Below are 27,948 nucleotides of genomic sequence, written 5' to 3'. Positions count from 1 at the left end.
AATGGATCCATTTTTGACACATCTTAAATTAACGCATAAAAATATTTTACAATTCTTATTGTTCGTTCATTCTGAACAGGCGCTATCGAAGACAGCTATATGTCTGTTTTGGGGTCCATCAGGCATGGGTCCTAACGCAGAGACACCCATCCCCACGTGAATGTGCAAGCATGATGGTGTACTGTAAATGAGTCGCAGATTTTATTTCCAGAAGTTATAATTAATATCTCAACAGTGTTTATTTCCATCAGCACATCGTTTAAGGTATGAAATATTATATAAATACATGTACAAAATTAACACATGCATTCATACTCATGTTAAACGTTTAAAGTAACGTGTGTTTAGATTTTACTCGCAGTGTTTACTTTATATATTTATTTATTCATTTTCGTGTCGGCTTAATCCCTTTATTAATCCGGGGTCGCCACGGCGGAATGAACCGCCAACTTATCCAGCAAGTTTTTACGCAGCGGATGCCCTTCCAGCCGCAACCCATCTCTGGGAAACATCCACACACACATTCACACACACTGTCATACACTACAGACAATTTAACCTGTACTACATGTCTTTGGACTGTGGGGGAAACCGGAGCACCCGGAGGAAAACCACGCGAACGCAGGGAGAACATGCAAACTCCACACAGAAACGCCAACTGAGCCGAGGTTGGAACCAGCGACCTTCTTGCTGTGAGGCGACAGCACTACCTATTGCGCCACTGCTTCGCCTTATTATATTTAATATATTTAAATATGTTAAGGTGACTTTGTTGTGTTGGTGTTGACAGGGTGCAGTCGTGAAGCAATGGCAACTTTTCGGAAGAAGGTGGACAACCGTATTCGGGTCCAGATAGAAAACGGAGTCGCTGAGCACCACCGCTCCATGTTCGTTATAGTTGGGGATCGTGGAAGAGATCAGGTAACTTCTTTGGAAGCAATGATTAATAATAATACTTTTTAACTCCTCTGCGTTTGCTGATAACTGTACTTTGTTTACAGGTTGTCATTCTTCACCACATGCTGTCTAAAGCAACAGTCAGAGCCCGGCCGTCAGTGTTATGGTGCTACAAAAAAGAGCTCGGATTTAGCAGGTTTTATTATTAAATTTATCACTAGTTTTTATATATATATATATATATATATATATATATATATATATATATATATATATATATAATTTTAAAACAATATTGAGACTCATTTCTGGGCTGTCCTACTTTTAATGACTCCAGAAGGCTTTTTTAATGAATGAACTCTATATAATCAGCAAAGTGTCACCAGCAAAAAAAAATTAAGTTTGATCGTGTCACCGCTAAAAATCTTCCATAATTTATGTATTCATTTGTTTGTTGTTTTAAATTGTATATTTAGTAATGAAATGTTGTTGTCATGAAAATAATCTTTGTTGCGGACATAAAATTAATCATCATCGTCTTCGAGTTGAACTTTAAGCAGTCTTAGCTTGACTGTGTAAGTATATCTTTGACACAAACAGATCTGTTATTTTGCAGCAACCGAAAGAAGAGGATGCGTCAGCTGCAGAAGAAGATCAAAACGGGCACGCTGAACCTAAATCAGGATGATCCTTTTGAGCTCTTTGTTGCTGCGACCAACATTCGCTACTGCTATTACAACGAAACACACAAGATCCTGGGAAACACTTTCGGCATGTGTGTCCTACAGGTAATATCAGCGACTCCTTGATAAGGTTTACGTTTTTTGATTAAGTTAAACTCAAACACATTTCAAATGTCCTGCAAAATAGGATCATCCTGTAAATCAAATGTTTCCTGAAGCAAACGTTGTGTCGGTCTTTGATTTCATGAAGATTATCTGATGACTCATGAGATCATCTTCTTTTTTTTTTTTTTTTTTTAAATAATCGTTCCATCTGTATTCACCAGAAGCTTCCTGCAATTATGCCCTTGTAATTTATGCCATGTTTCTTCTCTGCATGCGGTCACGTCCATGCAAAAACAGGGCCCACAAATATGATGGAAATATATGTATATGTGCATATATTCTTACAGACATTAATGCTATTATGCACATTTTATACTTTCTTCCAAAATCATGTTCTTTCTTCTCCTCAGTGTTGTTTTTATTATCTTTAAATTATAGCTGCTGTATTTTAGTTTTTATTATTATATACTATTATTAATAGTTTGCAATAGTTGATGATTTTTATATGATTTGAAGTTAGATAAAATTGATATAAAGATACTAATATTGTCTAATTTATGTATAATCAAGTCTTACCTCATAAATGTGATAAAAGATTCTCAATATGCAGATTTCAGCTTTTTAGGCAAGGCTTGATGATATTTAAATTTGATTTAGTTTCTTTCTAAGTGTTACAGTCATGTTTTTCTTTCTTGTAGGACTTTGAGGCTCTCACCCCCAATCTTTTGGCTCGGACAGTGGAGACGGTGGAGGGTGGAGGGATTGTGGTCATTCTTTTGAGGACGATGAACTCACTAAAGCAGCTCTACACTATGACAATGGTGAATGACCTATTTAGTGTTTTTATGCCAATAAGAATGTGTCTGTCTGTGCCTTTAAATTATTAAAATATATCTTTTCTTTCAGGATGTCCATTCTCGATACAGGACAGAGGCTCACCAGGATGTTATCGGTAGATTCAATGAGAGGTCAGTGGTCTGATATTCAGTAGGCACAGCTGGAATATTACTATATCTATCAGAGTTCATTTTGGTGTGTGGGGACATGTTAACAAGCAGTGAACTGTGATTGACATTACTGAAATAAATGTAATACCACTTGACTTCTTGTTTGCAGGCTGTTTTACAAATGTTTAGAATTTTTAAATAGAGATTGAACAATTACATAGAGTGAATTTAAAAGTGACTCACTTTCTTGTCAAAAGTAACAAAAATCTATGTTTATTAAATAGCGGTGTATTTTTATAATGTAGTTTATTATTAATACATCAACTGAAAGGGCACAGATTAAACGTGGAATCATCATGGAATTTAAGAAATCAATAGCAATAAAGATGCATGAAGTTATGCAAGTTTTTAAAAAACAGTCTCTTATTTTTTCCATTGCTGACAAAATGTTTTGGTTTTTTTTTATTTTGTTTCCCAAGTGATGTTTAATAGAGCAATGAAATTTTCCACAGTGTTTTCTATTATATTTTTCTTCTGGAGAAAGTCTGATTTCTTTTATTTTGAAAAAAAAATCATTTAAAAACTGCTAAGATCAATATTTCAGCCCCGTTAATTTTATTATTTTTATTTTTTAATTGGCTACAGAATAAACTACTATGGTTCCATGACTTGTCTGATTAAAGGGGGTCACACACCCAATGCACTGCACCACGAGAGCCATACATTTTAGAATTCTAAACATAGATTAGTCTCAGGCCCCGTTTACACTAGTGCGTTTTAGTTTGAAAACGCATAAGTTTTGCTACGGTTACGCCATCCGTCCACACTACGCCGGAGTTCTCGAGCGCCGAAAACGGAGCTTTTTGAAAACGCTGGAGAGGCCGTTTTCATTCTAAAACGCTGCTGCTCCGTCTCAGTGTGGATGGGGAAAGACGGAGACATCTGAAAACGGAGGCGGGGCTGCAAACGTTCGCCTATCTGATTGGGGCTTTTCCTCAATATTAATTAGCCCACACCGGTTCAGTCTCGCATCCTCTTCTTGTAAGTTCAGACTTCGCAAGTTTGATCAAGGCTGCAGTCTCCCCCTTCTCAGTTTGATATGGAAAACATACCGAGGACACGGGTAAATCTTCAAAGGGAACAGTGTACTTTATAACTTCATTCACATCACCCTGGCTACGTTGTTTCACTTTCTCAACAATAAAATGTAAACATGATTTAAGGAACTGCCTATATTCTTTTTAATATTAGCAACTTAACAGACAGCAGAAATGTTGAGGCGCCGTGCTGCATATATGAGCGTCATCTTCACTCTGTGGATATTTATAACAAAACGGAGCCGATAACAACTGCCTCCTTTCAATTTCAGTGAAAATACGAAACGCACCCTCTCTTTTGCTGAATATCAGTTTTAATAATCAATAATTATAAAAGTATAACATACAATAAGTTTATACATTGTAGGAAATAAAGGCAAGCGATCAGTCAATGTACCTGGATTAATCATTAACTTATCTTTGTGCTTAACCAAAACATGTTACCCGTGAACAAGTAACTTAATAGATTCCAATGACCAAAGTCAGGGAATTGGCCTATGTCGTTAGATAAAGACAACAACATGAATGAAATATCACGTTTAGCAAATATAGTGAAATTAGATCCAGCGGGAGATGCTTGATGAGCAGTCCGACAAGCAGAGCTCTCATCTGGGTAGAAATGCTGGAGCGCTTGCCCGAGAGTGTGTGTGTGGTCACGTGATGTGCGTTTTCAGCGTTTTGGTGTGGACGGAGAGCTGTTCAGAAACGCTGGGTAAAACGCGAGTGTGGACGCGGATCGTTTTCATTCTACAACGCCGTTTTAAAACTAAAACGCACTAGTGTAAACGGGGCCTCAGGGTAGGCATATCGTCGGCTGTCTGTGACATCCAACTACGACTCAGGACTAGGCATGGGATGATAACTGTTTTCAAGGTGTAAGGTTTCAAGGTTTTAAAACCGTCAAAATTTCTGCTATACCGTTCCTAATATATATGTACGATTTTTTATTTCCTTTTTTGTGTAGTTTTTTAGGACAACAGTGTCTCCAGCAGAAAAGATCTACCAAGATGCCGTTTTAAATTGTAAAAAAAATTCAATCCGTGAATGATTTAGCCTGACATGTTTACTGTTGCAAAATATTTTAAATGTTTCCTTAAATAAAATATTTTGTGTTTAAAAGGAAAAAAAAATTGGTTTTTTAAACACTTATAAAATGAATATATTTTAGAACAGTAATCACAATACCACAAAACCGTAATGTTTTATCCAAGATTATGATACAGTCAAAATCTTCTACTGGCTCATGTCTACTCAGGACACTGTTGACAGAGTGCCATCTGAATAGTTTCATTTTAAATAACATGCGAATGTGCACGTCTGGTGTGCAATATTTCCTAACTGTCATGTGCTGCATCTAGAATGCGACTCCCTTAATCTAACTTGCCTAGTTACCTCAATTAACCTAGTTAAGCCTTTAAATAGCACTTTAAGGTGAATACTATTCTCCTGCAAAATATTGAGTTTAATATTATTTAATGTCAACATGAAAAAGAAGAAAAAAGAATTTAGTTATTAGAAATGATTTATTAAAACTATTATGCTTATTTTTTATAAGTTCTATTAAACAGCACTTGGCATATATAAAAAAATCACTGGAAGGCTGATAAAATAAACTTTCTAAAGTCACTCACTCAATTAATCAATAAAAATGTATATGTATATAAATGTGTGTATATATATATATATATATATATATATATATATATATATATATATATATATATATATATATATATATATTATTATTATTTTTTTATTTCCCAGATTCATCCTGTCTCTATCCTCCTGTAAGTCATGTGTTGTAATTGATGACCAGCTCAACATTCTGCCCATCTCCTCTCACGCTACCAACATCAAACCCATTCCTCCAAAAAAACAGGTAAGCCTGATTCATAGCTGAACAGTGTCTATTTGACATACAACTAGAAAGATTTCCACAATGTTTTGTATTCGTCATCAGGATGATGGACTTTCTCCGAGAGAACAGGAGCTGAAGGACCTGAAGGAGTCATTACAGGACACACAGCCGGTTGGGGTTCTAGTTGACGGCTGTAAAACTATGGACCAGGTATAATCAAATTAACTTGTTTTTAGGGCTGGGGGTTTATTCAGATGTCCCAAAATAAAAATAATAAATAATACAATATTTTATTCAATTTGATTGGATTCCAATTTACAAACCCTTTTGATTCAATTCGATTTGGTTTTCAGTTTGATAATTAATATAGGTTTAATACAAAAGACCGCAAAACAGAACCTTCAGACATTTGAGATAAGAGGAAATAAAGCAATGGTCAAAGTTAGCGGACCCCCCCTCCACATTTTAGACTGCATATTATAATAAACCTATAAAAAACATATTTAGTCAATAGCAGTGAATGTTTGTTTTATCTTTTGTTTTTTGATTAATATTAAAAGTATTAATTGTCTGCTTTAAGGGCTTATACACTGATGATGTATCCAAAATACTTTCACTGTAGACATACTTGACATAATTATATATCTCCCAGCCCTTTCACAGTTGTCCAGATCTGTTTTCATCACACACCTATGCTGAGTTAACACCGGGTGGCGTAAATGACATGTTAGTGATTAGTTAGTGTAAGGGGAAAATTATCCCGTGAGTAATCTTGAGCCAGTGACGTTGTGCTTCACATCTTGTGTGAACCCATTATTAACTAAAATTATTTACAAAAAAAAACACAATATATATTTGTGTTTTTGTGTTTAGGCCAAAGCAGTGCTGAAGTTCATTGAGGCCATTTCAGAGAAGACGTTGCGCAGCACTGTAGCTCTTACTGCTGCTCGCGGTCGAGGCAAGTCTGCTGCACTGGGATTGGCAATGGCTGGAGCTGTCGCATTTGGGTTTGTTCAAATTTGAACAGTGCTATAAATGAACGAGCTTTATTTTTCTTGTTGCTTCCTCTCTGGGTTTCTGCATGTGAATTAACTTATTTTCTTTTCGTTGTATTTCTCAGCTATTCAAATATTTTTGTCACATCACCCAGTCCAGACAATCTGCACACGTTGTTTGAGTTTGTGTTTAAAGGATTTGATGCCCTGCAGTATCAGGTAATCGTCAGTGAGCATGGGTTTAGGTATATTTTACTCACTGAAGAGTTTGGTATTCACAATAAAAAGAATTATATTTTTGAATGTTAAAAGACAAAAGTCAAACATTATAATTATATATTAAAAGTGATGTGTATATAGTAGAAATGTGTTGAAAAAAAAATCTTCTCTGTCTGTATATATTATTGTGATAGTGATATATATAACGTTTGATTTTTAACCTGTGTTTTGCATTTGTTATTTTATTCATGTTTTTTTCTGATTTAGATATTTTAGTAAAATAAATGAGGTGTTGATATGTGTCAGGAGAACTTAATTCTGACATGAATTAATGCATTTTCAAGCAAAATAAGCGATATCTGGTGTTTCATCTTGTTAATTAATTCAAATTGTTTTTAAATTCAGGAACATCTGGATTATGAAATAATCCAGTCTCTGAATCCAGAGTTTAACAAAGCTGTGGTTCGAGTTAACATCTTTAAGGAACATCGGCAGACCATACAGGTAAACTGATACAAACAAATAATCTTGAGCTGGCAATCAAACTTGGGTCACCATGAGCACTGTCATGGTATTTGTCTGCATGAGGATACTGGTATTTACATTTGCTATTTGTTCTTTGTTTGTTGAGTCATGGAGACTTAGATACTACTTCAGATCATATGGTTTATTATGCTGGTAGAAAATTATCTTAATTTTTGTATCTGTCTTTTTTAATTTGGATGACAATAATTAAACCATAGCTTGGCTTGTTTATGCCTGTCATAGTTGTATATAGTGGACACTAAATAATGTGACAAATCAGTGTCCTAATAAGTGATTTACTGAATCGTTTATTCAAATAATTCATGCAATAGGCCTTGTTCAATTAAAGTCCCTAAAATTAAAAATGTCTAGGTATTTGTCAATAAGTCTTATAGTTAAATGCAAGTGTGCTACAAAACAGTGACAATATGTGTATTCAGAAGATATTAACATCCAAAGCTTTAGGTTTAATCACTTCAAGCAAAATGAATCAAAAATGACTTTGATTTAACCTCATACTTAAAGTTTTTGTCAAATCTTATGACTAATCAAATGCTCTCTACTATTTAATATGTTCCGCCTATTCAAGACACTTTTGCTGTTGAGTTAAAATTGATCAATTATTTGCATGTAAAAGCAGATTCACCTAAACATTCACAAATGTATGAAAAAAATAATTGGTAGCCAAATTGTTTTGATCTAAACTCCTTAGTGGTTTTGAAATATGCGCAAGGGGAAATACAACGTCCAGTCCTGTTTTAATGTTTCAGTTAAGGTTACATCAAACATAAAATAATAAATGCACATTCCAAAGCACTTCACGGCACCTTTTAAAAAGTTTTTAAGTATGGACTAAATCAATGCCAAAAGTATTGAATTAAAAAGCTTGTTGAATAGCACAAACTGATAAAAAAATAATACACCGAATTAACAAGTTCTAGCATTTAAATTAATAAATGCTATTCATTGTTAAATGTCACATGTTAAATTTCAGGACCTAAAAATACAAACCCTGCAATTCGAGTCATTAAAATGCAAGAACTTGTTAATTTGGTGTATTATTTTTTTCAGTTTGTGCTATTCAACAAGCTTTTATTTCAATACTTTTGGCATTGATTTTGTTCCATAATTAAGAGCTTGCACATCATTCATCAAGGAAAATTATAGTGCTATCATAGATGATTAATAATACACAGTACTAGTGCATCTTTCATGATCATCTAATAATCATTCGTTGTTTTCTCTTGCTCATCTATAGTACATTCATCCAGCGGATGCAGTGAAGTTAGGACAGGCCGAGCTGCTAGTCATAGACGAGGCTGCTGCTATTCCTCTGCCTTTAGTCAAGAAACTACTCGGACCTTACCTTGTGTTTATGGCATCTACCATCAATGGGTCTGTATCTGAGGAACTGTTACATTTTGATCTTTTTACCATGGTACATTAACAGCACATTAATCCTGGTGTCCTCCTGCAGCTACGAGGGCACCGGTCGCTCCCTGTCCCTCAAGCTGATACAGCAGTTACGACAGCAGAGCTCAGAGAGCCAGCAGAACCTCTCAGCGGAGAACAGAAACACCAGCACCGCCAGACTGGCTGCAGGTACCTAATGAAATTCCTCTGTTTTATAACAGTAGAAATTAGAGGTAAAAATACCCATCGCTTTTAAATAATTATGCACATCTCCCAGTCATTAGGGATGTCCCGATCAGGTTTTTTTCCCCTCGAGTCAGAGTCATTTAATTTTGAGTATGTACCGATACCGAACCTGATCTGATACTCCTATAATACATAAAAAAAGAATAAAGATAAGCGAAGTAACAGATCCTGGATGTTTCTTATCTTTTATTTAATTTACCTTAATTTAGCATTCAACTACTCTGTTTGTTTTGAATTATTAGTCCTACCGAACAAATTGAGCACTTCTTTGAGGTAGCTTGAACAATCAAGAAAACAATAACACCAATTCTTCACTTTTGGACTTTAGTGCAACAGTAAATACAAAAATAATCTAATATCAAAACAAATAGCACCTCAACTTGAAATACATGGCAGGCAATCTCAAGTTTAGATATCTCACGGTTTGCACAGATGGCAATGTTGTCATCATCAACTTTATAATACCTCCAGACCACAGACATACTCGTGATTTCCGCTTCAAGCTGCTTCTGTGTTCTACTTTGCCAGCGTTTAACCAATAGCATCTCTGCAACAAAGTGATGTCATGCTGCATGCTTTGCTGTTTCTGTGTGAAGTCAAGAAAGAGGTCCAACTCTGTGCCACCGCATAACTATAGATGTGTTGAAATTTTAAAATATATATATACATATGTATTTGAGTCCTGATTTGGAGGTAACGTCCAATTGGGATCGAGTTTGAAACCACGTGATCGGGCCCAATTTCCGATCATGTGATAGGATCTAGACATCTGGACTGACTTTAACTAAAATTATTCTTGTTTACAATAAAAATGGGTATTAGTGCATGTCAAATTGCCTTGTATTTCTATGGGATTAGATTGGCTCCAGATGAAATTGATGAATTTTTTGCAGAAATAAACAAAAATTGTACATTGATAAATGAAGGGAAAAAACTCTGAAACAACAACAACAATCAATTAAATAGTAGAAAAATAGAAATCATCTTTTCTATTGCAAACTGCATTCTTTACAAACTTCACTTTCAGCTTCAAGTTTTAAATGCAGGGTTCAACCAAGTCATAGAATTTCTCAAATGTCATGGAATTTTTAAAGCTCTATTCCAAAAAAACAAAGTCAGGTAATGGGCTCTATGAACAGCTAGAGTTTTAAAGCCAACGATGAACTTCTGATGAAAGCTTAATGTGATTATTTTCAATTTCACAAGGTTGTTTTTACAGCATCAACTTTGTAATGTAATTACAATACATTCAGTTAAATAGACTAAAGCATTCATTTAGTTGTTGAAGCGTAAAACGAAATGAAAGATTGTTGTAACCACTAGTGCCGTCAGTAGCAACAGACTAGCGCCCTGGTGCTGCCTGGCTGAAAATAAAAAATCTGTGTGCATATAGCTCATTTGACATTTGTCTTTATCGAGTGGGAACCCTGTGAATACACTGCAGGTGTTTTTGTTTATGCTTTTCATTTTGTATGCGGCAAATTCATGTTTGCCAGTCTGGCACAAATCTCTCATGTGGGCGGCTTAACTGGGTTTACTCTGGTTATTGAAATTCTGATGGACTGCTCTCAGTCCTGGATGTAGAGAGTAGCGCAAATAATAAATATAAAAATATAAAATCTAATGATAAGATTTAAAATGTCTGTTTAATTTGTGTAGAGAGAAGCTTCATGCTTTGCTTGGATATTGTTAGTGACATACATTTTTGTTCACTTATTACTAAACTAATTATTTACTTAAACTTATAAAATTACTTTCATAATTTACACAAAGCATGATGCAACATAGGAAAAACATGACCATTATTTTTGCTGTTATTTTCATTGTGCTTATGTTATAGCATTCTATGTTCCTAGGCAAGATCGTGGTTAATAGTTTTAGTGATGGATAAAAGAAGTGATTTAAGGATTTCTTGAGTAAGAGTGAGTCTGATGGTCTGTTGTTGTCATGAATGTGTTCTGGCTTGGCTCTTGATTAAAACTAATGTAATATTTTATGACTCTAGAAATTACTTTGTGAAGACAGTGGAATAATATAGCAGCATGTTTTCTTTTAGCTATATCAAAACTTTAATGTCATGTGGTAAATTGCTCCTGCTTGTGGTTGTATGCAACAATCCCTGACGGTTCTAGTGTTAAAAGAGTTGTGATAAAGCTTATGATGTGTGTTTGTGTGTTTGTGCGTGTGTGCGTGTGTGCGTGTGTGTGCGTGTGTGTGTGTGTGTGTGTGTTTGTGTGTGTAATTGTGTGTAATTGTGTAAATGTGCTCCCCAGCACGAAGCCTTCATGAAGTGACCCTCCACGAGTCCATCCGCTATGGTCAGGGAGATCATGTGGAGAGATGGCTGAATGACCTGCTTTGTTTGGACTGTTTGAGTGTACCACGCATCATTTCCGGCTGCCCTTTACCACAGACCTGTGATCTGTATCCTTTAAATAAATTGCTGGATTTTTATGATTACAATAATTTCATATTAGTTTAGATATTACAGAGAGCTGTCATGAAAGTAAAGAAGTCAAACAAAGTCACAGAGATGCAAGATTAAAGTCAATATTTTGAGAATCCTCTGCATTAATTTTCACATACAAGTTGTTTGCTAAAGTAAAAAATAAATAAAATAAGTAGTTAATTTTAGTCTTTTCTATCTTTATTGTTCTTTGTTTTGTTTAATCATTGTCATGGCAAAAAATGCTGTAGTTCAAAAAATGCTCAATTCCACTACATATTAAATAATTAAATCTTAACTAAGATCTAAATAGTTTAATCCATTAATTTAAATAATTATTCATATAAATTCATCATGAAAGAGTTATAATATTGACATAAAACCATATTTATTACTGATTCAGATTTCAGATACATTGATATTCAGCCATTTTTATTTAAGTCATTTAAGATTTTGTCATAATTGCAATTAACATACTTTTGTGACTTTTAATCTTACAATTAGGATTGAATAGTTACATATTTATGATTACCAACTTGTACATTGACTTGTAATTAGCATATGGCTAAATTTCCAAAACAGCTAAAAGCCTTTTCTACAGGGTGTCTGCGGGGTCTTAAAGTATTAAAAGTTGATAAATCAATGAAGAGCAAATTTAAGCCCCTTAAGAAGTATTAATAAGTCTTAAATGCTGTTTTGCAAGGGATTAAATTTTATATAATTTTGGATTAAGCAATGCTTGATTGTATGCTAAAGTTTGCCTGAATTAAATCTGCAAGTATCAGGATGCTGTGTAGTTAATGAAATCCTACTAGATTTGACTTCATGCTGCTTTGTTTACGGCAGTTACCAAGGCAACACCATTATTTCTGCAGTTCTATTGACCTTATTCTAAAATGCGAAAGTGCGCCTGTTATCACGATTGTCTTAGAACTTCCGATTCAGTCGCCTATTGGAGAAATGACTAAGAATAATAAACGGCAGAAAATGGTCAAACTGCTTGCTCTACAAACAAATGTTTGCATGACTATACAGACCAAGTAGAATAATATAATAAAAAAATAACAACTTGCAACATCAAGCAGCGTAACAAGCAGTTTTTAACGTCAAAAAATGAATGGAAGTGAATGAGACCGGAAGTCTCGAGCCAAGAAGATTCAAATGGCAGCGTCCGCTCGTCGGCGGAGAATAAGGTGAATAGGTGGCGACCTGCTTAATTAGATTTAATAGATTTTTTATTCAGAATATGAATGATGTTTTAGTTTCGGATTGATTTCTTACAATAATATTAGGTAAATATGCTGTAAGTTAAAACCTCGCCAGTGTTTCCGATTGAAAAGGGATTATAAGGTCTTAAAATATATGCAGAGTCTTAAAAAGGTTTTGAAAGGTATTGAATTTCACTCTCTGATTCCTGTATATACTCTGTAAAGTCTAGATATGATACACGGCCGGCCGGAAGTGCGATATGCACATCAATATAGCAGCATTTTTTTTTTGACACTGTATAACAATAATTCATATCTTTACAGTACGGTGACGGTTGGGTTTTGGGTTAGGGAAGGGGTAGATGTAAAAAAATACAATTTATTGGGTTATTTAATAGATAACATAAATAATGCTTGATACACCTACTGTTTTTACATTACTGTGACGGTTGGGTTTAGGGTTGGGGTAGACATTAATAAAATACAATAATGGGAAATTGAATTAATAACATTAATAAGGGTGTCACGAAATTCGAATGCTCAATTTGGATTATCAAATCAAAAAATAGAATCGTCGATGCTGCCATGCCCCCATGTTACGTCAGCTTGGCTTGCCAAGCGGAAAAAAGACACGCTTGTTGAAGAGCTTGTTGAACTGCAGACGCAGGAGACCCGTCGACAGAGCTTAAACCCTCTTCTCTTTCAATGAAGTTGCCGGTGTGAAAGTATTTTGGATTTTCAGTGAATTATGTTGACAACGTTCGTGTTGTCAAAAAAAAAAAAAAAATCACAGTTTGCAAGCTCTGCTATGTATTATGGTTGGGCCGATAGACAACACAGGCATCGCAATCCTCCGCCCCACCCCCGTTGCAAATCCGCTCGCGAAAAATACACACTCAGGCCCTGTTTACATTAATAGGTCACCTTTTTTCCGACGCCATTAAAAGGACACTATGATTTTGTTTAATTTTCTTTTTTAAATCGAAAATCAAATCGAACCGTGACTTTAGAATCGTAAATGTAATCGATTTGAGGATTTGGAGGATCGTGACACCCTTAAACATAAATGATTTTCGTTAACTTCTGGCTACAACCATATCTAATCTAGCAACAACCCATTTCTACTTCTTCTATATTTCTTTAACCCTTTTTTTCAGTTACTATGTGAATCGAGACACGTTGTTTTGTTATCACAAGGCTTCTGAGGCTTTCCTTCAGCGTCTTATGGCACTTTACGTAGCATCGCATTACAAGGTAAATGGAGCATTTTTGATACGAGACCTGGTTGAGGAGCATTGCATTAGAAAAATACTTTATATCATCAACTCCAAACATCAACCTCGTGTTGACTCAGTCTCCTGTTTTTTTTTTCCTCAGAATTCCCCCAATGACCTTCAGATGCTCTCGGATGCTCCAGCTCATCATCTGTTTTGCCTATTGCCGCCCGTTCCACCGACACAGAACTCACTGCCTGAAGTCTTAGCAGTCCTGCAGGTGCATTTAAAGCTACCTAATTCCAGTCTGAGATGAGGTTATTAATTAAGGAACTGTGTAATTATGTTTTTTTATTATTGTTTGGAAACACAACAAGATTGTATTAGTTAATGTATTTACAAACATGAACAAACTGAACTATAAATGTATTACAGTATTTATTTATCTTTGGTAATGTCAGTAAATGGACGGAACGTTGGTTATTGTAAGTTCATGTTAACTCACAGTGCATTAAGTATTCTTAACAAGCATGAATGTGGATTTTAACAATGCATTAGTGAATGTTGAGCTATGTTTAATGAATGCTCTATTTTTCGTTATTGGTTCAGGTTCGTAAATGTATTAAGTAATGTAACCTTATTGTAAAGTGTGACCTTTTTTTTTTGTCTTTTTACAGGTATGTCTGGAAGGAGAAATCTCACGTCAGTCTATACTCTCCAGCTTGTCCAGAGGGAAGAAAGCTTCTGGTGACCTTATTCCCTGGACTGTTTCCGAACAGGTAACAAAGACCCATTCAAAGAAACATTCAAAAGTTTGGCTCAAGAAATAATTAATTATTTTAGAAATATAGTATTGTGGATTAAACCAATTAAAAGGGACTGTAAAATGTTTTATGCTGTGTCAAAAAAGCACATAAATAAACAGTTTAATTATTTAACAGCCCACCTGTTTTTAACATTAAGTGGAAAAATGTTGCTAAAATGTGACACTGAAAATGTTGATAAAAATGTGACACTGAAAACAGCTTCATCGCGTTTGTACATAGGGCTGAGTAATTAAATTAATTGAACATTTTAACTTAATTACGATCAATAATTGATTATTTTATTCATTTTTTGTTTTATTTGTTTACCCGCATAGTTCAATGATAAGATTTGTACAGTAAATATGCACACATATTACAAATGAGAGAATTTTTGATTGAAACATTTTGATTTTAAAATAGCTAAAGGAAACACACTATCTACTATCTATGATTGTTTATTGAACACAAACGTTGAACAACTGAAATTAAAACACACATTGCCTCAAACCAACAGTCAATTTTTGTTCTTATAAAACAGTATAAATAACTTATACTTTTGGAAACAAATTATTTTTAAAGTTTTTCATATTAAAAGTAGAAAATAAACAAATTTTTTATACTTTTATAGTTCTGCATAAAATAATGTATATATCCTGTATATAATATTTTAAACAGTGCATTTCAAATATTCTATAGTAAATAATTTTATTGTAATAGTAAATATTCAGTTTCAATGAATTTCTGGCACAGCTTGCAATTACATTTCATTTCCAGTTACAGTTTTTGAGAGTTGCGCAGGTATACAACCACGCGAAGGCTGTGCCGGACTACTCGTGCGTTCAATGCAGAAGTATAAATTAGCCTTAACAGAGCAGGGTCATGTGACTCCACACGCAGTAGGAAAAGTAATTAGAACATGTGACCTGGTAAAATTAGATAGATTATATTTTCTGAATGTTGATTTTGATTACTTTCTGATTAATCGCCCAGCCCTATTTGTACATTACATCTCAAAATATATTCAGATTTTAATTTGTACGATTTCCCATAATAAATGGGTAACTTAACAACACTGGACACAAACAATGTGCATTATTACTGTATTTATTCATCTTTGTTTACACTGCATTAATGAAAGTCAACAAGCACTGTGTTGTATTTTAATTATGCATTAGTAAATGTTAGACTTTAGTTAATAAATGCTCCTCATACATTGTTCTTTTCTTCTTTATGCTATTAATTACATTAACTTTACCAATGTGTATTGTATTGTAAAGTGTTTCCAAGAAAAGGCTGCCTTGATGAGCAGAAGAGACCCAGAAATTTGAACTTAAGTGTAGATAGAATATGCATTCCATACTGTTATGTTTCAGAAATTAAATCTGAAATGATTCTGATTCTGCTCTTTATTTCAATCAGTTTCAAGACTCAGAGTTTGCAGGTCTCTCAGGTGGCAGGATCGTGCGTATCGCTGTGAATCCTGATTATCAAGGGGTAAACTACTTCTCTTTTGTTTTGTATATAATCCCAATCAGGTTCATTATAAGCATGTGTTGTGATATCCCACGTGTGATTGATTTTGTCATTCTTCAGATGGGATATGGCACTCGTGCATTGCAGCTGCTGCAAAGATATTATGAAGGCCAGTTTCCTCTTTGGGATGAGCAAGAACAGACAATGACCAGTGCAATCACATCTGTGAGCAGTGAGGTAATGACCTGTTTGTGGCGTCAAACAGGTTTTAAAATGTTTTTGTGGACACGTCCCATGTAGATTCATATAAGTCATGGGGTGTCCACACTCGGTCCTGAAGGGCCAGTGCCCTGCAAAGTTTAGTTCCAACCCCAATCAGACACACCTGGGCTAGCTAATTAAGCTCTTACTAGGCTTTCTAGAAACATCCATGCAGGTGTGTTTAGGCAAGTTGGAACTAAAAGTCTACACGACACCGGCCCTCCAGGACCCGAGTTTGGACACCTCTGATATAAGTAAATAAGTGCTGCATTTCTAAAAAGGAGCAATCCACTGTTTTTGGAAATGTGGGGAGATCGTTTAACAGCTTTTCTGGAATTGAGTTCTCAAACTGTTGACTACTACCTCTTTTATTTCCATTCAGCCGATCGCCAGTCCTGGTGGGAGCACTTTTAGCTTAGCTTAGGTCATTGAATTGGATTAGACTATTACCATCTTGCTCATACATTCAAAGTAATTTTCTTATTTAAAGGTGGACTATTCTGTTGTTAAGCGTTCATATTATTGCATATCCATGGTACTGCAGCAAAATTCCTTAATTATTATTCCAGAAAGAAATCTATTTTTGACCGTTTTTAAATTAGATGCTAATGGTCTAATACGATTCAATGTATTATGCTTAGCTAAGTTAAAAGTCTTCCCTCCAGTCACGGAGATCGGCTAAAATGAATTTAAGAAGGATAAAACTCAACTATTTAACTCCAGGGGAACCCTTGTTTTCATAAAAATACATAAAAATAACTTTAGAATTGAACATTTTTTCATTTTCATTTACATTTGCCATTGTTTCAGCAGGGTGTTTTAACACCTGTACTTTAGAAAAAGTTGGGAAAGTGGGTGTGTCGGAGGAGTAAAAATTGCATAAAAATGGGAGTGTCGAATTGGGCTCGCGCTGATTTTCAGAGTCAAAACACACACACACACACACACACACACACACACACACACACACACACACACACACAGGAGAGAAAGTAATCGAATTATTTGCCAAATTATTAAATGGTGGACTTTAACTGCAGTTTGGCTTTCATTCAGGAATTTTTATTCATGCCCCTCGTGACAAACTTGATTTTTGATTCGAGCAATTGCTCTAAACGTGTATTTTTCATGCAATGTTTGTTACCGCACAGCGAATGAGAGAAAAAAAAAACTCTGCATTTCCCGGAAACTTAGATGGTTACTTACTCGGCAGGTAGCGTCAGAAAGCCGCGTGTGTTATTCCTGTCACAAAATGTGGTGAAAATCCTACACGACGGTAAGATTGGTTGTGGTGCTAACATGTTTACACTCGGTGCAATAGTTAACTTAGTTCGATTTGAACAAACTGAATAAACAAAGACCACTGGTCGCTCACTTACCAAATCTGTAGAGACAGGACAATCACCAGCAACTAGAGCCACATCTTTATTAAGAGAAGACGAGCACCAAACCCGGATCTCACCATTTCCAGATGAGAAAAGCTCTCGGTTAAACAATGTTCCTCAGACACGTGTCGCGTGCACTGTAATCCACATGTGAGTCCAGCTGCGCTCTCATAGAGAGGCAGTGAAAACAAAACCTTCACTGCAGCAAATTATAAAAGCAACACTGCACGCTTGTTTTGGCAACACAACGTGGCGTCTCTCTGCTGTCTGAACACTGTAACATTAATGATTATTAACAAAGTTGCACAATAGAGCACTCTGATTGGTTTGAACCAAATCTTACTCATGCATTAATGCAGCGCACTCAGAGACGTAATAAAGCACTCCCGGGTACAGACATCCAGCCTACATGCTGGAATACATGCTAAGATCTCATGGCCATGACGCAGCTTCAAAAATTCATTTTTAACCGGAAGTACAATAACACAAAAACAACCAATTTTCAGTTTTTAGTGAAATATATGTGTCCTAATAGTGTTTTTAGCAGCATGGGACACATATACGACTGTTAACAGCTCAAAAAATGTGTTTTGTTGTTTCGTGACCCTTTAAATGTCATGTATATCTGATATGCTAAGCTGTATTTTCAGCAACAATTACTCCAATCTTAAGTGGCACATGATTCTTCATTTTGATATGCTGATTTGATGAAACATTTATCATTACAATCAGTGCTGAAAACAGTTAGTGTTTTTTTTTTTTTTTGGAAATTCCAAAAAAGTGTCAGATTTTCTAAAGTATATCTGTGAGAAATATACACAATATAATAATTGTGAAGTTAAACCGTGTATGCATTTACTTTCAACTTTAATCAAGTTAACATTTCCTTACAGAATTTAATTATTAAAATCTTTTTAAAAAAATGTAATTTCTTTTTATTTTCACTGACTTTATAATTTACAGTGGTAATGCTTTAAACTTACATTTTACCATAAATTTTGCATATTTAAATTGGCCCTCTGTCACATCAATGTGTACACTTAATTTTTCATTTTTTTAGATCATTCTTAAATACTGAGATGGCATATTGAGCCAACATCCAAAATAAGAACAGTTTAAGTATGTTTTGTGAAAGGAGTGTATGTTTGTTGATGTTGATGTCCAGGCTGTCAGTCTGCTGGAGGAGGTGGTTTCTCCAAGGAAAGATCTGCCACCACTGTTGTTAAAGCTGAATGAAAGGAGAGCTGAGCGGCTGGATTACCTGGGAGTTTCTTACGGCCTCACTCCTCAACTACTGAAGTCAGTCCCTTCATGCTAACAGACACTATAGTGATATTGCTACAAGCAGTGTTGGGGAAGGTTACTTTCAAAAGCAACATATTATAATCTCTTATTATTTTTAAAGTAACTAAATATGGTACTTAGTTACTTTTTAACAACTTGTTACAGTTACTTGTTAAGCCGTGGTCACTGCACTTTTCGATCATTAGACTTCCATTGATACACAAACTCTAGTGTGACTGTGGCTTTATGCCACTTTTGCATTACATTTTTTTTTTTCAACTAGACTCGGCTGCTTGTTAATAATGCTTTAAGTAATATAAAAAAAGTGTGTTTTTTTTTAAATTGTAAAGCCCTCTTACACCAAAAGTAAAATGTAAATAAATATTTTTACATCATACACAACCCATCTGGGGAACAAAAGAGCTGTCAGCCAGTAAATGGCGGTTTATTTATTTTTAAAGTAACTCCCTATATTTTCTTGAAAATTAATAGTAATGTTACTTTACATAATAAACGTAATAAAATTACATGAAATATGTGTTACCCCCAACAAGTAATGCAACATTATTACAAAACTCTTTTCAAACATATTGTCTCTGGTTTTCCCTTTTAGATTCTGGAAAAAGGCTGGATTTGTTCCTGTTTATTTGAGACAGACTCCGGTGAGCTTGCAGGTTTTTTTTTTTTAATTGAAGTAATGTCAGGGTTGTTTATCTTGCTCTAAGTTTGTGATATTTTTGTTATATCATGACCTCTAGAATGACCTGACAGGCGAGCACTCCTGCATTATGCTCAAAGACCTCAATTCTGAAGAGTCAACAGACCAGAACCAGTGGCTCTCTGCTTTTTGGAAGGGTAACTATTCATTATTTCTTTTATCGTTTTGATTGGTCAACTGGACCATTCATATTAAAGTATCAAGTACTGCAGAGTGTTCTGTGAGGCTATTTACATATTGTATTAAGATGTATATCTGTTTAAAAGTGGATGATTCTGAATACAGGTGTAGGTTAGCTCAGAAAAGTTTTAGCCTGTTCACTTTTGACCAATTCCAGAGCTTTATTGAAAACGCGTCTTACTAAATGGCGTTTTAATGTGTTCAAAATGCCACAAATTCCAGCTACTTTCACTGTACTAAATGCATTCTTTAACTTTACGGGATATGTTAAAGCGCACTAGTCAGATTTAAACTTTGTGGTCTGAAATCATAACTTTTGGTTTGATGGTAAACCCCCCCCCCCCCCTCAAAAAAAAACAACAACAACAAGATTGTAGGCATAACTGCAATTATGAGGAAATTAACAACAATCCCATGAAAAACGACTGACAAATGTTAAAATATTTAAAGTTGCTGAGTATATCCATATAAATAATATATTTCAATTTAATTTTAAAATGTAAATATATTTAACTTCTTTGCTCTCTGATAGGTGAATTTGTTCTGTTTTATTTTCCTGTTCAGCATCATGGAAAATGTAGTTATTCAACAGAAATGCAGCTTACTAAACAACATAGTAAAAAAAAAAAAACAACAACTCGGTTATCAACCTCAAAACTCACTGCAGATTTGCAATTTTTCTGTCACAATAAACAGAATGGAGATTTTTCTTTTCAGAACTTGACTGTTGCACTCTCTAATACATTTAATTGTCACTATTATCTATTTACTTCTGATTTGTAAGATTGACATGTTTTGTGTTGGACAGATTTCCGGCGGAGGTTTCTCTCGCTGATGTCCTTCCAGTTCAGCCAATTTAGCTCGACTCTGGCTCTAAATATACTACAGAACAAGAGCGCTAAAGATGACAGCACGGCAGGTACAGACCCCCATCTGCCTCCTACATGCTGTATGTGTGTGTGTTTGTTGGTTAAAGATAGATCTTCATGTGTATTTGTTTTTCAGTTCTCACAAGTGCTGAACTCGCAGCCACCTTCACTCCATATGACCTGAAGCGTTTGGAGATGTATTCCAGAAACATGGTGGACTATCACCTCATCATGGACATGATTCCTGTTATTGCACGCATGCACTTCCTCAAACAGTTCGGTGACATCTCACTTTCTGTGGCCCAGAATGTAAGTCAGTTGTATGTTTCTTTGAAGTTTAATTGTAGGATTCTTTTTAGAGCAAAGAATGTTCATTAGCATATGTAATTTTAGGGTTTAAACATTTTCAATCTTCCTTTTGTAAAAAAATATTATTAATAAGTAATAAATATCAGTAAAGGTATTCATACCTTGGCATCATTGCATAACTAATGTAGTTTATAAAGTTTTAATTATTTTCAAAATTATTATTATTAATATTATTAGTATTATCATTTATTTATTCATTTATTTATTAAACAAATTTCTGTTCAATTTTAAAGTTTTAATTTGTCTTTTTTGTGGGTTTGCATAATTTTTCTTATTTGTTTTTCCATGTCTCTAGTTTAATCTAATTGTTATTCTAATTTTATTTAAGCTTCATTAAGTTATTTGATAAATTCATAAAGTAGGTCGTAGTTTGATTGATTTCATATTTATTATTGTACTAAAACTGTCAAGACAGTTTTTACTTTAGATTATTATTTTAGATTTATAGATTACATTTTTTGTAACCATTTTAATTTTTTTTAAATTAAAATTTTTTAATTTAAATTAAAAAATAATGGAAACTAATCTCTTGGCTGATTAAAAATAATAAGTAAAAACTAAACTATCTTTTTTTTTATTAAGTTTTATTTAAAAACAAATACAGTATTAAATTGTTGTTTAAGTTTTTAAGTATACTAAGTGTCATGTAAACAGTCTGCATAATATGTGAAATGTTTAATTATTTTGTCAGGTTTGAGATTTGATTATACATGACTGGTGGTTATTCAGGCACATTTAGAAAAACATAATGGATTCTGTCTGTCTTCAGGCTTTACTTCTGGGAATTGGCCTTCAGCACAAGAGTGTAGATGAGCTGGAGAAGGAGATCGGTCTGCCCAGTTCTCAGCTTATGGGCCTGTTCAACCGTATCATCCGTAAAGTGGTGCAGGTGAGACCCACACCAGCCCTCTTTACAGCTCTCTCATACACACACACACACACACACTGATTAAAGCAGCCTTAATGGATTAGCACTGAAGCCTCTTATCAGAGCACTAACACCAAAGGGAGTGAGGAATGCACTGGATGGATCCAAGTCTTTATTGTTGTTGGAGTGTTTAGTTATTGTTTGTTTTGTCTTCTCCTCTGCAGTTCTTCAACACTCTTCAGGAGAGGGCTGTTGAAGCAGAGATGGTGGCCACTAAAGACATTAGCCTGGAACCAACAGTGCAGACACTGAATGAAGATCTGGTATTTCCATTGTTTTGTGATTTTTGCCCATGTTGTGACATGTTTTTGGCTGCTGATTAGCCTAGTGTATTCCTTTGTTTTAATGTTTATAAGGTTACACTTGGCATACACACAACTCTGGCTTCAGACTGAAATGTAGACTTTTGATAATGAAAGCTGTGGCTATACATAATTACTCTAATTCATATTGGTCTTCTGAACCATGTCATATCGGTGTCTGATTCGACAAGCCCCTCTCATATGACCGTTACACAACAGTTAGACTGAAAGTACAAATTCCGGCAAAATGAGTCATGTATCATGCAGTTTAGGTTTTATGTTTTTTCTGGAGAGCACTTCCAGACAACTTAAAATGCTGTTTTAAACGAAAAATGCGCTGGTGTAAACTGCCTTATTTTCACAAGAGACACAATTATATGATTAACAGGTAACACTTTAAAATAATGGCCCATTTGTTTATGGTAGGTAATGTATTTACTAACATAAACAATACCATAATAAATGTATTACTTTTTGTTTTATTTATCTTTGTTAACCTAATAATGCATTGGTAAACATTAAAACTATCAGTAATAAATGCTTTACAAGATTTTTCATTCTTAGTTAATGTTAGCAAATACATTAAGTAATGAACCATTCTTCTAAAGTGATACCGATTTTAAAATACAGAAAAATTATATTAACCAGTTAAGCTCTGGGGCTATTTGGGGTAATTCCGGCTGAATTTGGCCTTCCGAATCAAAAAGCTTCCCATTTTCACATGCAGAGGTTTAAATACAAAAGTTTGGTATCATTTTAAAGGAAACCCTTTGAAATTTAAAAAAAAATACAGTTGAAATTGAAAACAATTGTTGTATATATTGTTTGTGTTATCATAAACACACAAAAAAGGCGCTGTTTTTTTTTTTTTTAATAAACTGAAGTTTGGAAATATGTAACTCGGGTCTTGAGTGCTCCAGCACCCTGGAAACAATTTTATTTCTTTCCAACAGGTGTCAGCAAACACAGGAAAAATGATTTTTTTTCTTTATAATAATTTATGTAAGAATTATTCTATTCCAACTGCAAGGAGGAAAAATGACATTTTTTTTATTCCCGCCTACCTATTTTTGAAGTCTCCCCATACCCTCATACAGTACAATAAATGCAATATCTCAATGTCATTTTACAGAAAACCCTTTGAAGTTACAAAAAGAACTGCCGAAAGTGATCAATATTATTATATATACTCAGAGTTTAACTGGTTAACAGCACACACAATCGTTTTTACACATTTATACTCCATGTATCCACCATTTCCCTCTGACAAAGTGTTGTTTACAGAATAAATGAATTTGGTCTTACTGTACGCGAGATCTGACTCTTAATGAATGGAGCTGGTGCATTTAGTTAATAATATAATAATGATGATGATGATAATAATAATAATAATAATAATAATAATATGATTAATAATAGTAATAGCATCCATTGTCCAACTGAAATAAATGCATTACATTTCTCTATACATCCACTCTCCTTAACACATTAACTGTCTTTTTTGGAAGGAATGTTATTGTTGTAACAATACATATTTGGACTTTTTGATTGTTCTGTTCAGAGCAAGCATTATTATTGTGTTCATATGTTAATCACTGCATGTGCAGAACTTAATGTAAAAATTTTCATTTTATTAATCAGTGCCTCTATAGTCCAGTGGTATACACAAGTCATTCATTGTTCACAGCTCATTAGTTAACTGGAGAAATTAACTCGAAGTTCTGCAATTAGTTGAATATTTTATGAACATTTTTAACAACGTTTATTATTCAATTGTTTTGTTCCTTAGAATGATGCAGCCAAAGAGTTTGACGAGAAACACAAAAAGGACATCGAGAAGATTAAGGATATGAATCTTTCAGAGTGAGTATTTGCATAAAAGTGTTTATTTACACAAGACACAAGGTAAATTCTTAATAAATTTATTGATTCGATAATTTTGTTGAAATAGTTTTGGCACCTTGTTGAAAAAGTACTTATATTGTATAACCGTGCAGAAGAATTTATTTACTTGCATGGCATTTGTACTTCCCACCCTGCTCACAGCTTTTTTTTACTCACAATAATTATTGTGAAAAGCGCTATAGAAATACTTGTGTCCTAAACTATAGTATGTTGAAATGAGCATTTAAAATAAATATACCTGGATGTTCTACTATTTCCATAATGTATTTGAGGGTGCAAATCAATACTCATTTCTAAGGCTAATATTGACCACAATACAATCTGCATTAAGTGTGAATTCAGTTAAAACTACAAACAGTTTAAAAGCGTTAACAAACTACAAACATGGTGGATAAGTGAGACTGATGAGGCTTAGGTAAAGATGCTTAAATGATTATTAATTAATATCAAACCTTGTCAAACTATTTTTTTTTAATGTTTTCAATGTTGTTTCATCTGCAACAACATAGTGAACTTTTATAAACATGTTTGGTGATTTCTCCGCATGACTGACCTGCGAATGGCTGATTAATGCCTGCTGCATCTCCAACATGGCAGGAAATGAATTATAAAGGAACTGTGGACTATTTGACAAGATGATTGTCAGGGCATGTGATTAAGCAGTAGAATGGTTCATTAATGAGGAATATTATATACCAAAACTTGTTCAGCTGCCAATTAAGTAGTAAAGTAGTTTACTCAAGTGCACCGCTCGCATCACCATCCAGTCAACAAGCTCACTGAAATGTCTCGCGGTTCTCCACTCCCCAAACCCCTGCTGGCAACTTTTAACCACTTGAGAGACCTCTGTATATGTCTTGAATAACAGAGAGTGAGAGTGATGCTTAGCTTTAAGATATTTGATAACTTGCTTTTATATGCTTTTCATCTTCTTACAAACTTACGAAGCTTAACTTGAGAAGCTTGATAAATATGGGCCCAGATCCTCTGACATGGACTTGTTACTAGTAATAAGAATAATAATAGTAATAAGAGTAATAAGAGCTCACTCCTGTTGCATGGAGCAGAATAGGTGCATTTTGCTTATAACAATAACATCCATGGCCAACTGACCTAAATGGCTTGTATTTCTAATAAAAAAGGTAGGATGACAGTCAAAACAAATCTTTGCTTAATTGGTTTCTCTCTCTTTCAATTTCAATCTTAATTTGTATGTTTTTTGTGCCCATGTAGAAGACACATCACTTCTTTCAAGCGCTATTTGAGTAACGCTTTAGCCTTTGCTTATTAACCTTACCTATTATTGCTTGCTTTACTCAATCAGTTTATCTTAATTGCTCTTTTTTTGAGTGACTGAGACTTGGCTAAAATAGGCTATTGAAGTCTTATATATACACTTACTGGCCACTTTATTATGTAGACTTTACTAGTACTAAGTTGGACCCTCTTTTCCCTCTTTCCCTTTATTAATCTGGAGTCGCCACAGCAGAATAAACCGCCAACTTATCCAGCATTTGTTTTACGCAACGGATGACCTTCCAGCTGCAACCCATATCTGGGAAACATCCATACACACTTAATCACACTCATACACTACGGACAATTTAGGCTACCCAATCCACTTGTACCGCATGTCTTTGGACTGTGGGGGAAACCGGAGCACCCAGAGGAAACCCACGCAAATGCAGGGAGAACAAGCAAACTTCACAAAAACGCCAACTGACCAAGTCGAGGCTCGAACCAGCGACCTTCTTGCTGTGAGGCGACAGCACTACCTACTGTGCCACTGCGTCGCCCCTTTTGACTTCAGAAAATTCTTAATCCTTTGTGGCATATATTCAACAAGGTGGTGGAAATGTTCCTCAGAGACTTTGGTCCATATTGACATGACAGCATGTGGCATATATTCAACAAGGTGGTGGAAATGTTCCTCGGAGACTTTGGTCCATATTGACATGACAGCATCACACAGTTGCTGCAAATTTGTCGGCTGCACATTCATGATACAAATATCCCAATCCACCACATGCCAAAGGTGCTGTATTGAATTGAGATCTGGTGACTGCGGAGGCCCTTTGAGTACAGTGAACCCATTGTCATGTTCAAGAAACCAGTCTGAGATGATTCACGCTTTATGGTATGACACGTTTATGGTATGAGTGCTGAAAGTAGCCATCAGAAGATGGGTACACTGTGGTCATCAAGAGATGGACATGGTCAGCAACATTACTCTGGTAGGCTGTGTTGACGACACGAAGCTCAATTGGTACTAATGGGCCCAAAGTGTGCCAAAAAAATATCCCCCACACCATTACACCAACACCACCAGCACAAACTGTTGATACGAGGCAGGATGGATCCATGATTTCATGTTTTTGACACCAAATTCTGACCCTACCATATGAATGTTGCAGCAGAAATCAAGACTCATCAGACCAGGCAGTTATTTTCTAATCTTCTATTGTCTAATTTTAGTGAGCCTGTGCAGATTGTAGCCTCAGTTTCTTGTTCTTCGCTGACAGGAGTGGTACCCAGTGTGGCCTTCTGCTGCTGTAGCCCATCCGCCTCAAGGTTGGCTGGGTTTTGTGTTTAGAAATGCTCCCCTGCATTCCTTGATTGTAACGAGTGGTCATTTGAGTTACTGTTGTTTTCCTATCAGCTGGAATTAGTTTGGCCATTCTCCTCTGACCTCAATAGGACATTTGCGCTTAAAGAACTGCCGCTCACTGGATATTTTCTATTTTTCGGACCATCCTCTATAAACCTAAAGATGGTTGTGCTTGAAAATCAGCAGTTTGAAATACTCAGACCAGCCTGTCTGGCACTAACTACTATGCCACATTCAAAGTCACTCAAATCATCTTTCTTCCCCATTCTTATGCTCAGTTTGAACTGCAGCAGAACATCTTGACCATATCTACATGCAAAATGCATTGAGTTGCTGCCATTTGATTGGCTGATTAGAAATTTGTGCTAACGAGCAGTTGGACATAAATATTAAATAAATGGAATAAAGTGGCCGGTGAAAGTGTTATTAAAAGGATGGTTATAGCCGATTTCAATTTTTATTTTTGATGTTTTTAATGAAGGTACATGATTCGAGGAGATGATGAGGAATGGGATCAAGTGTTAAAGAAAGCAGGACATACAGCTATTGTTAGCATAAAAGGGTAAGAAGTGATAAATGGCTCTCGGATTGGGGGACTTTTGTCTTTTGTTAAGTTTGGGATCAAGAAGTTTTATTAACTCATATTTCTGTTTGGTTTTTCCTTATTAGTGACAAGAAAAGGAAACTAGAAGGCACGAACCAAAAAGAACAGCGCGAAGGCAAGAAGATGAAGAAAATAAAGGACAAAAGGGGCAAATTTGGAAAGAAAACATGAAATGTACTTTAAAAGGAATTTTGAAAGTGACTGTGCTTGTTTTTTTATTATGTTTTTTTTTTTTTTTTTTTTAAGTTTAATTCAGGACAAGAATCCAAATAAAAGCTTAAGATGTTTGGATAAAGATTTTGAGAGACTATTTTGTTTTATTGTATTTATCTTGTGGGAGGAGGATCCCAGGTATTTTCAGGTTTTTTTTTTTATTCCCAGTTTGCAGATTTTCTGTTCTTTT

At 34.9% G+C, this 27,948-nt stretch overlaps 1 protein-coding gene across 4 annotated transcripts; it reads left to right on the top strand.

The window, feature by feature from the left end:
- The first annotated feature begins 136 nt into the window (after positions 1–136).
- nat10 (N-acetyltransferase 10) lies at positions 137–27,840 on the top strand. Of its 4 annotated transcripts, none has more exons than XR_015514222.1 (29): positions 137–264; positions 791–921; positions 1,002–1,093; positions 1,514–1,685; positions 2,384–2,506; positions 2,592–2,653; positions 5,494–5,608; positions 5,690–5,797; positions 6,461–6,594; positions 6,708–6,801; positions 7,207–7,305; positions 8,585–8,721; positions 8,804–8,928; positions 11,259–11,409; positions 13,797–13,893; positions 14,017–14,133; positions 14,531–14,632; positions 16,079–16,153; positions 16,253–16,369; positions 18,944–19,077; positions 19,676–19,724; positions 19,821–19,917; positions 20,769–20,879; positions 20,966–21,138; positions 21,968–22,087; positions 22,291–22,389; positions 24,218–26,229; positions 26,296–27,503; positions 27,611–27,840. XR_015514222.1 is itself a non-coding variant. In XM_087291752.1 (29 exons), exons 12-29 carry the CDS (start codon positions 8,702–8,704, stop codon positions 27,714–27,716), a joined length of 1,848 nt encoding a protein of 615 aa, XP_087147878.1. In that variant the 5' UTR covers positions 137–264; positions 791–921; positions 1,002–1,093; positions 1,514–1,685; positions 2,384–2,506; positions 2,592–2,653; positions 5,494–5,608; positions 5,690–5,797; positions 6,461–6,594; positions 6,708–6,801; positions 7,207–7,733; positions 8,398–8,701; the 3' UTR covers positions 27,717–27,840.
- Positions 27,841–27,948: the final 108 nt, after the last annotated feature.

This window comes from Danio rerio, chromosome 18 (genome assembly GCF_052040795.2).
Source record: "Danio rerio strain M-AB ecotype USA chromosome 18, GRCz13ab, whole genome shotgun sequence".
Taxonomy (NCBI): domain Eukaryota; kingdom Metazoa; phylum Chordata; class Actinopteri; order Cypriniformes; family Danionidae; genus Danio; species Danio rerio.
This window is presented reverse-complemented; position numbering and strand designations above follow the sequence as displayed.

Excerpts from the sequence above, each read along its gene's own strand:
- nat10 (XM_087291751.1), top strand. The coding sequence starts at position 808 with ATGGCAACTTTTCGGAAGAAGGTGGACAACCGTATTCGGGTCCAGATA. Across the intron at positions 6,595-6,707 it reads GCTGGAGCTGTCGCATTTGG|CTATTCAAATATTTTTGTCA; the intron begins GTTTGTTCAAAT and ends TGTATTTCTCAG. Across the intron at positions 21,139-21,967 it reads CACTTTCTGTGGCCCAGAAT|GCTTTACTTCTGGGAATTGG; the intron begins GTAAGTCAGTTG and ends GTCTGTCTTCAG.